General features: G+C 43.7%; 2 protein-coding genes across 2 annotated transcripts; one reads left to right on the forward strand and one right to left on the reverse strand.

Moving 5' to 3' along the window:
* Positions 1-98: 98 nt before the first annotated feature.
* On the forward strand, positions 99-5,665 carry erlec1 (endoplasmic reticulum lectin 1). The gene is made up of 14 exons (XM_008280662.1): positions 99-438; positions 600-704; positions 1,952-2,032; positions 2,192-2,269; positions 2,370-2,433; positions 2,533-2,579; positions 2,674-2,897; positions 3,029-3,170; positions 3,259-3,420; positions 3,494-3,553; positions 3,839-3,963; positions 4,061-4,138; positions 4,278-4,353; positions 4,778-5,665. Exons 1-14 carry the CDS (start codon positions 298-300, stop codon positions 4,847-4,849), a joined length of 1,455 nt encoding a protein of 484 aa, XP_008278884.1. The 5' UTR covers positions 99-297; the 3' UTR covers positions 4,850-5,665.
* An 830-nt stretch (positions 5,666-6,495) lies between these two features.
* On the reverse strand, positions 6,496-9,349 carry gpr75 (G protein-coupled receptor 75). The gene is made up of 2 exons (XM_008280663.1): positions 9,198-9,349; positions 6,496-8,864 (listed from the first exon to the last, which is right to left on the reverse strand). Exon 2 carries the CDS (start codon positions 8,737-8,739, stop codon positions 7,096-7,098), a length of 1,644 nt encoding a protein of 547 aa, XP_008278885.1. The 5' UTR covers positions 8,740-8,864; positions 9,198-9,349; the 3' UTR covers positions 6,496-7,095.
* Positions 9,350-10,061: the final 712 nt, after the last annotated feature.

The raw sequence follows: 10,061 nt of genomic DNA on the forward strand, positions 1-10,061 counted from the left end.
AAGTTTCCATAGTCTGTCCCATGTATAAAGCGTTCAGTACCTCTAGCGGCCACCAGGCGTCACTGCTTTTACTTCAGCTCGACGCACAGCCGGAACTCGACGTGGCAAGTAAAGAGCTCACTTCCGGTGTTTGGTGCTGTATTGACATCCGTCTTAGCTTGTCAAAGCTGACTTCCCTGGACTTTCTACCAGCTTCTACTTCATCTCAGAAGCGGGCGTGAGTGCGAGCCGAGGAGGGCGCCGGTATCTTACATGAGGAGCGGCGAGCTGTAGGAGCTCAGCAGCCGGACAGGAGCGATGACGGCTGGGCTGCGCTTGGTGCTCCTCGGTGGGCTGCTGGGAGTCTGCAGCGGCGTCTCAGCAAACAGAGGAGGGTATCCCTCGTTTACGGACGAAATTCCTTTCAAAATCACCTGGCCTGGCCCTGAATTCACGTTGGTACGTCTCCACCTTTTAGTAACACCGTTGTTTAGAGGAATTCATTCACTGTTACAGGCGGAAGAGATGTTTCTGTAGCCGTCAGTGAGCTGTTAACTGCGCTGTTTGCAGACTTTGTTTCACTGCAGTTTAAGTAACAAACCGTTTTCTGTGATTTACAGCCACCTTCAGGTGCACTTTACAGCGAAGATGACTTTGTAATCATGACAACAACGGAGAAGGAGAAGTACAAATGTCTCCTACCATCGTTGACATCTGGAGAGGAGGTGAGTAAATGTATACCTACCTACCTGTGTATACCTACACAGTTTCATATCTGGACAAGGTTTTTCTAACTCATTTATTTATTTACTTTTTGAGATTTATTTATTTCTGTCGCCTTTGTAGATAATAATAATTAATGCACTGCAGAAATGTTGACATCTGTGTAAATGCAGGGCTGTTAAATCCTCTAAAGCTTGTTCTGCTGGTTAGCATACCTCACTTTAGCCAGGTGTACATTTACACGTCACTTTAGAATGGAAAGCACAGAGAGACACAACTCTGCTCTTTCATTTATTTTCATTTAAACTCCTTGGATTAATATGCAGTTTTCCACAAAAGACATCTTCAATCTTTGAGTTGTATGCTCCACTAATAATGGCTTCACTGTCTGCCCAGTTTTTGTGATCGTGGTCGTCATTCATAACTGATGCAATGAGAATGTACTCCAGTTTCTTTGATAACAGGATGAAAAATCCATGCTTGCTATAGCTTGACAATTGAAATGTAGAAGAAAAAGTACATTGAGGAAAGCAACTTATGGTTAAACAAGTTTTTCAGATTTTCAGAGCCATTCATTTAGCAACAATTGTCACCCAGTCCTGTTAAATTACGTTTAATACCTTGTTAAGAGGTCCATGTGGGGTTTTTATATCCTAGAATACACATCATGAGTGAAATAAGCAGTCAACACCGTGGCTGAGCATTTCCTCCTTGAAACTGCAGTGTACCGATGACAGTCTCAGAAACACAGATGCAGAGTTTTTAAGGTTTCACGTGTAACAGACCCTGAAGAATTAATCCAACATTTCAACCTGCCATTTTGTAGCGCAGAGTAGTTTTATGGTGTTTGAACAGAGTTGTAGGTGAGCTGGTGCAGTGAGTAGAGAGGGGCGGGGAATTCCTAGATCTGCACATTTTGGAGGAAACAATAATTTAGAATAACATCAACATCATTTTAAGGCATGACAGAATTATTTTCAGGAAAAAAACACCCTTCTAAATATGCAACTTTGATACACAGAGAGGAATTTTTAGGGGTTGAATCACTTACCAGACGAGGACTTCAAATACTCATTTGTTAACAAAAAGAGAAATGACACCCAAAAAGAGGATCCAAGTGACATGCAGCAAAGGTTTCCCATCATAGCTTTAAGCCTTTAAAGATTTGATGTCTCTCTCTTTCTATAGAAGAGAAGAGTGCTGCTGTTATCTCTTTCACTCATCTTGTCTTTGCATCTTTCTGTCTCAGGATGATGAGAAGGAGTACGCTGGACCCACTCCAGGTGACCTGCTGGATCCGCTATTCAAACGAAGCAGCTGCTCGTACAGGGTGAGAACTTCCCCCAGCAGTGAAACTAAAACTATGTTCAGTTCTGCTACATTAGCAGAGCATAACAAAATAAGCAGTGCTGTAGTGCTGCAGGTGTTTGATCAGTTGAAGACTCACTTCTAACTTCTAGCTTGCTTTTGGTTTGCCAAAACTTTGCAGATTGAGTCATACTGGACGTATGAAGTTTGCCATGGAAAGCATATAAGACAGTATCATGAAGAGAAGGAGACTGGCCAGGTCTGTGTTTAGAGTGACTACAATCATTTTCAGATCACATAAAAGAGAATCCAGCTCTTGAACTTGTATGTGCTGAAGAGGAACATTTATTTTTCCACAGAAAATTAGTGTTCAAGAGTACTTCCTGGGGAATTTGGCACAGAAGAGCCAGTCAACAGAGACAAGTGAGTTTCTTTGTACATGTATTTTTCATGATATCTTCATACAATATTAAGCGTTTTAGTCTTTTCCTTATTGTGCTAAAGCAAAGAATCTTTTTTTAGATCAAGCTGAAGAGGAGGAAAATGTCAAACCAGCAGCAGATACAGAAGTAAGTATTGAAACTACATTAACCAACTGAATCTACCAGACTAGCTTTTGCATTTGTCTCCTTTGTTTCCTTACCTTTTTCCACCGCTGTCCAGGTGCCTACTAAGAACATAGAAGGTCAGCTGACTCCCTACTACTCTTTGGAGATGGGAAACGGGACTCCTTGCGTGCTGAAACAGAACCAGCCTCGCTCCACGTCAGTGTTGTACGTCTGTCATCCTGAGGCCAAGCATGAGATCCTGTCTGTCGCTGAGGTCACCACCTGTGAATACGAGGTGGTAGTGTTGACACCTCTGCTGTGTGCACACCCAAAATACAGGTAGATGTGGCAAAATGACTACGTTTAAACAATGAGGAAGTATGATGTATGTTGGAAATGCTGTTTTAAGGGGTTCTGCTGAAATTCATCTTCCAGCAAATGCTTACATCTTACCGCTTCCATTCTTGCAGGTTCAAGTCCTCACCGGTGAATGCCATCTTCTGCCAGGCCCTGGCAGGCTCTCCTTTGCGACCTCAGCGGCTCGCCCAACTGGACAAGGAGCAAGAGGAGCAGCTCAAACCACCTTTCAGCGCCACCTCCGAAACCAGAGAGGTGAGACTTGCGAAGAAAGATGGCTGAGTAGAAAAATCGCTGTTGTGCAGACGACACATCACTCATTTATATCTTTGACGTGTCACAGGAGGAGGCGCCGCCAGTGAGAGAGGAAGCCTTCACCTCCACTCACAAACCCATGACTGTCGGAGGGCAGTCTCAGGTCACCGTCGGCACCACTCACATCTCCCGTTTGACGGATGACCAGCTGATAAAGGAGTTCCTAAGTGGCTCTTACTGTCTGCACGGGGTGAGGCATGTTTATTTGTAGCATCTGAGTGTTGTTGCAGTGACATGTAATGACCTTAATGTGTGTGTTTCAGGGGGTAGGATGGTGGAAATATGAATTCTGTTATGGAAAGCATGTCCATCAGTATCATGAGGTAAGAGCCTCTCCTTGCTAGTTTGTGTGTATGCATGGGGACTGACCTTTACGTGTGGAAAATGTACACAACCAAGTGTATTTCTCAGCTATAAGCCTGCAACTTGCAATCAGTCTTCCATCATTTCATTCATAAAATGTCATGAAATAATGAAAAAATACCTGATCACAATGCAACAGAGAACTTATAATTATGCGTATGTGGTGATTTCAGTTGTGTATGTAAGATCGTTCAGTAAACTGGGCTGCATTTGTACAATGAGGTAATTGTCCCTTTGTGTTCCAGGACAAAGAGCAAGGAAAGAACATTGTAGTGGTTGGGAACTGGAATGCCGAGGAGCACATCGACTGGGCCAAGAAGAATGTCGCCCGATCCTACCAGCTCAAAGATGATGGCGTGCAGAAAGTCAAGTAGGCAACTCAGATTTTTTTAAGCTTGACTTGGATGCAAATTAAACTGTTGTTGATTTTTCACTCTGTTTCCTGTTTTTTCTTTCCTTCATGATAGGTTGGTGTCCCACTTTTATGGCCACGGGGATGTGTGCGATCTGACAGGGAAGCCCAGACAGGTCATTGTCAAGCTGAAGTGAGTGAACAGTCACGGCTGAAGAGGAACCGTACTGCCCCTCGGTTCAGCATCGCCGCCCTGAGTCAACACATGAGCAAGATAATACCTCAATGTTCCCCATTTCATTCGCTCACATCATTTGTCTTCTCTCCGTCAGATGTAAGGAGTCGGAGTCTCCTCATGCTGTCACTGTCTATATGCTGGAGCCGCAGACTTGTCAGTATATCCTTGGGGTAAGTCGACTTGATACCGCTGAGTCACATTTACGAATAAAACACAAACACATGCTTCGTTGCAGTACGCTAGGACGGCAACGCTGAACCTTTGCTTTTTCCATACTTCATTCATGAGGGCCACATATAAGGAAATGTATATTATCTATGCCTAATTTACACCAAATTCAGTGTTATTTGTTGAACCCACCTTTAATTACAGAAGACAGTGTGGAATCATCTGCATTTGTTCAAGTTTTTAAACCTGCCCAACATGCAATAAATCATGTAATAACAAAGAAGAGTAAGAAATGCCTGAAAAATGGGTGGAAGGGGGGGAAGACTGGAAGATTTAGTATCTAACCATACTGGCTATGTGCAGACAGGATGTCAGCTTGATGATTGGCAGCATATTCAAGGTGATTGACATCTTTTTTTCCCCTAGGTTGAGTCTCCTGTCATATGCAGGATTCTTGACACTGCTGACGAACACGGACTTCTGTCAGTCTCCAGCTAAACTGACAAAGATCACATGACAGCAGCGGCGCATGAAGGACAAGGAGAGCAACCATAAAGAGAGGGGACACTTGTAGAAGACAGAAGACTTGTTTGGTGGAGAAACAGAAACCCAAAACTCTGCGCCAAATGCCAAGACTGAGGTAAAACTTGATCCCAAGGCTGGACCTCATGTAGCCCAGGACCACAGCCCCCAACCTAAGCCCTGATCCGTGCAGCGGGTGATGCTACATGAGCTGAATCCAGCAGGCCAGCTCAGACTCAGTGCAGTGAAATGGGGCTGATGCCAAACTCCAGAAGGCAGTGGATTTATTGCCTGGACTCCATATCTATGCTTTTCTTTCTGTTGATTAATTGAAAGCAAAGGAGTGATGAATCAGGGGACTTGTAATCATCAGGGGAATTAACGATATTCATGGATGTTTTATTGTCTTTAATGACTGTATTTGTGTGTGCGTGTGTGATATGCAATGATTAGCTGCTTGACTGTGGCACTTTGTACTTGTAGATATGAGAGAAAGAGAGAGAGAAAAAAAGTCTGAAATGTTTTGCAGGAGGGAGAATGTGTGCTGTGTTAATTTACAGGATGAGTGAGTGTAACTTATGCATTAGAGGGTGCTGTGGAATAACAACAACAAAGTGAGTGTTTGATTAAAATTTCATGCAAGTTTGTAGGATGTACAGAATGTCTGTGAGTTCATTAAAGAGGTATTCTGTGGTTTTATGAAGAAAGAACACTGGGGGTCGTGACCACTGCTGTATCGCTGGGATAAACACCAATGCATCTGCAGCAAAGAATAAAAAAACATAAAACCTCCTTTGTAGTGTTGCATTACCACACAGGGAAAGAAATACTTGACTGAGATGTAAGGACAATGTAGCAACATCTGTACTTAGTAATTATAGAGACATCTAACTATCATTACCACCTTTTATAAATATTTTGTTTTTCTATGAAGTGTCTAAACTTTTTAGAAATCTGACTAAAACAGGTACAACTTTCCTCCAGCAGTTAAGTACTACAGCCACCAGGGGGCGCTGAGGCTAAGCAAACAGTTTAAGCTCCTCCACTTGTGAAACCTTTTTTGGTTCATAATAACACAAGTATTTTGTTTTCACATTCCTGGCATGAGCAGAGCTACAAGTGTACCAAGCCATCAGACATGAAGTCTGAAATACTGTTACACAACTATCATTAACCTTGCTGCCAAAACTACTGAAACTCCATATTATTTTCATTACAGATTAATTGTCCAATATGTTCTTCACTACTTTTTATGCCCCAAAATGTGTAAGAAAATAGCAAATTCCAATTAAATTTGGCAAGACATGATCACCTGTTCACATATTTTATCTGATCAATGAACCCAAACATTTACTATCATTTATGAAAAGCATCATGTGCTTATATTTAAAAAGCTGGAAACAGTAAAAGCTTGACATTTTTGCAAAACGATACCAGAATTTATTAATCAAATAGCCAGAGCGTTGCTTTGTCTTCAACCCCTGTGTTTCTGCAGCTGGGGCAGTTGCCAGCAGCCTCTGTCCCCTTACGCTTAATTGTGTTTTCTGTTGATCCTCTAATGAATTAATTGGTGCAGTTTTAGTTTTGTTTTTTTTAAAAAAAGCAAAAGCACAGATCTCCTGCACTTGCCAAACATTTATTGTGTTAAAAAGAGTATGAGGCTCACAAACACATTTTTCTTAAGAAGCAAAAAAGGCCCATCAAGGTGCAAACACATGCCATCAACAGCCATGTGTGGGAGTGTGCAGGGTTTCACTGTAGCCTGATGCTACAGCAGCTGGTATCAGTGCTCAGGAACTTCAACCAGAGGAGGCAGCAGTGAAACCAGCAGCTGCTGCCCTCAGCTTCAGTGAAAACCTGCATAGTCCTGGGTTATACCGGCACATGCGTGCACAAAATAGGGGCAGATTCAGATAAAACTGTATATAAGAGCAAAAAAAAAAAAAAAAAGTCAATTCAATAACAGATTTTGGAACAGACACTTTTCATTACAAATGTCTCGGTTGTTTTTGGTTTCCATGGCAAAGCTTATAATCCTGGTTCTTTCATTTTTCCACTCAAGAAAACTGAACATAATGTCTTTCCACTGTAGAAGAGAACAAAAGGTTAATACTAATTCCAAATAGTACATAAAATGGGCTGTTTTAATGTTCCTCATTTGATTCACATTCGATTTAAAGTTTGGAGAGATCATCCAAACCCCAAACCTTTCTGTTCTTTGCTCAGACAGAGGGAATGGGAATCTGGTGCACTGAGGTGCTTTCAAAGTCTTGCAGTGTGTCTTGGTGAGTGTGGTAGTGCATGGCTACATAAGACTTAGCAAAGGCGAATGTCTGAGAGCTGACAGGCTGCAGGCTGGTGGGGGAGCTGGGCCCTGCAGAGGGACTGCTGTTGTAGATACTGTAGTAGGGCTCAATGCGGGTGTTGATCGGCGTAGAAGTGCTCGGGAGGCGAGGTTTGCGCGCACCTGTGGCCCTTGGACTACCAGCACATTCCCTGGAGTGACTGGGCCCACAGGCCTGGTCTACCAGCCTCCTCTGTGGCTTGGGTGACAGTACATAGGCTGAGTTGGTCTCATGATGGGAAGATTTATTACGATTGACTTCCAGACTACCTTTCCCCATCGCGTGCAGCCGAGTCTTTTGCTTGCAACAGAGGAAGCCCAGCGCAGCCCACTGAATGCAGCACAGCACACGGCGGCGGAGCCCTGCACTGTTGCGTGAGTACACAAAAGGATTGATGCCCGATTTGAGAAAAATTAGCACAAAGCCACACAGTTCAAACTGATAATGTGCAAAGCTACTTTCCGGTGACAAAACATCCTGTGACAGTGAAACTCCCATCGGCAAGCAGCAAAGCAGCACAGAAAACACTATGACTACACAGGTGACAACCGCCTTCGAGTCTTTGGCTGTGGCCAAGTTGACTGTAGAGACCAGCTGGCAGCAGGTGGCTCCTTGAGCAGCTCCAGGAACCATCGGCTGGTTGGTCCTGTTGGCATATGAGTGTGTCTGTACATTCTGCAGTTTGTTGTAAGTCTGGTTACGATACAGAGAGGGGCCTTGAACAGCACACTGCATGCTTTCAAAGCCTGCTGCAATGAGAGGCGGTGGGGGCGGAGGGCACGTGGCATCTACAGTGATGATGGGACATTTCCTCACTTGTGCATTCTTCCTCAGTGTCTGAGCAATCATCAGGTAGGACACTGACACCACAGCTACACAAAAAGCAAAGTCTGCCAGGTAGACATACAACACAACCCTGGCCTGTCCACTTCCCAGGCCAAAGTGGGGCAAACAGGGTCCATCTCTCCGTGGGTACGCTCGCATGGTGAGGAGGGCAGCCATGGTGAAGCTGGATGTCCACAGCAGGGCGGTGAGGGCCAGCGTGCAGGGGAAGGAGGCGGTGCGGTTGGGCTGCTGCCCCAAAACCATGCGCAGCCTGTGCAAAGCAATGACAGCCACCGTCTCCAGGGACATGATGATGAAGCCCGAGCTGGTCAAGTGGAAGGCGAAGCAGAAACTCTTCGACACGCCATCCCCTCCACCGGCATCCAGGAAGAGCACCAGTGCAAACATGGGAGCCGTTACGCAGCAGATGAACAAGTCGCAGAAGGACAGGTTGAGGATCATGAAGTCAAAGTTGGTGCGGAACTTGCGAAACGCCGGGTCAAAAAATGACAAGAACACCACAAGGTTGCCGTAGGAGCCCAGGAAGAAGATGAAGATGAGGAGGAGGGAGCAAAAGGTCAAAGTAGCGGTGTGGATCACGGCCCAACCTGAAGGGGTGTGTGTGCCCAGGGTGCCATTGAAGGTCTGCTGTCTTGGCACATCCACCAGGTCCGATGGTGTAACAGTGGTGTTCATTGTATAACTGGCAATTTAGATGGATCCCACTGTCATCAATTTCAGCACTATTCCTCTGCATGGAAGGAGTAAATGATGATCACAGTAGCTGCTGCCTCCGCCATTGCTGCCACCTTGGTAGAGAGCTACAAAGGATACAGAGTCAGCTATTACAATTGTGCAGTACTTCATATTAATACATTCACAGTTGATGAGGGGGAGGGGAGGCAATGTTTACAATTTATGTTAAAGCAGTACAGATTTCAGAAGAAGGTAAATGTTAGACACAAGCTACAATAGGCTATGCACCACTGCATTTGACCAATTACTTACTCCCCCCTCTCCCCACCAACACACACGCACAGCGTCTGCTGAAATCCAGAGGAAATCTATCTGTACATCACATTTCTGCTAATGTAGCCTATCGAGATTTAAAGGAAAATCTTCACACACAAAAAAAATGAAGAAATACAACATACCAGCTGCTGTCGCTCGTTCGTCCATCATCATCATTTGATAGAGCCCATCTTCATTTTAAAGCAGTATGATAGTAAGTGAACGCACCGCTGCTTTGAGGGGAAAAAAACGTATTTCAACAGAGGCTCACCCGAAACAGAGCAGTCCATTGGCAAGCACTGCTATAAAATACATTTCCTTACATCCCAGTATAAATCTCAGCGCAAATAGACGGCGGCGTATCGTTTTCTTGCCGATATATCCATTCTAATAGAGGAGCGACGGCTCCTGGACGTGCGCTGAAAAATGAGTATGAAGTCACTGTCTACGTATCTGGGCATGAGCATAACCACTGCATTCAAGTAGCTGGTCCCTCTGTAGAAGAGAAGAAAAAAAAAAAACTCACCTCACTTCTCCTCACACGGTATTATTCAACGAAGTTACAGAGAGGGGTCATTTTTGGCAGTCATATTTCACAGTTACGGGATTTGAAAGAGACCGTTATGCACCTCATTGATATATTACCGCGGCTGTCGTTTTTTCTCACCATGGCAACATACTGTCGAAAAAATGGCGGCCATGTTTGATTTAAGCTCAATAGTTTAATATATGAGGGAAAAATATGACACTCGTTAGCAAATGTTGGCGATATTAAACTGCTTCACTTTTTTTTCTTATTTTTTTTTTTTTCATTTTAGCTGTCCTGCATCAGCTAGGTTCAGTCTTACGTGATTTACAAGGATTCTTTTTTAAAATTAATTAACTAACTAGCAACTACCACAAAATTAAATAATGTTGAATAAAAATAAACAAAAGGTAAAATGTTTATGAGGCGTCAAATATATTTTTTTTAAATTAATAAAAATTAAATCTATATATATTAATTC

Source organism: Stegastes partitus, unplaced genomic scaffold, assembly GCF_000690725.1.
Source record: "Stegastes partitus isolate 25-593 unplaced genomic scaffold, Stegastes_partitus-1.0.2 Scaffold206, whole genome shotgun sequence".
NCBI lineage: Eukaryota > Metazoa > Chordata > Actinopteri > Pomacentridae > Stegastes > Stegastes partitus.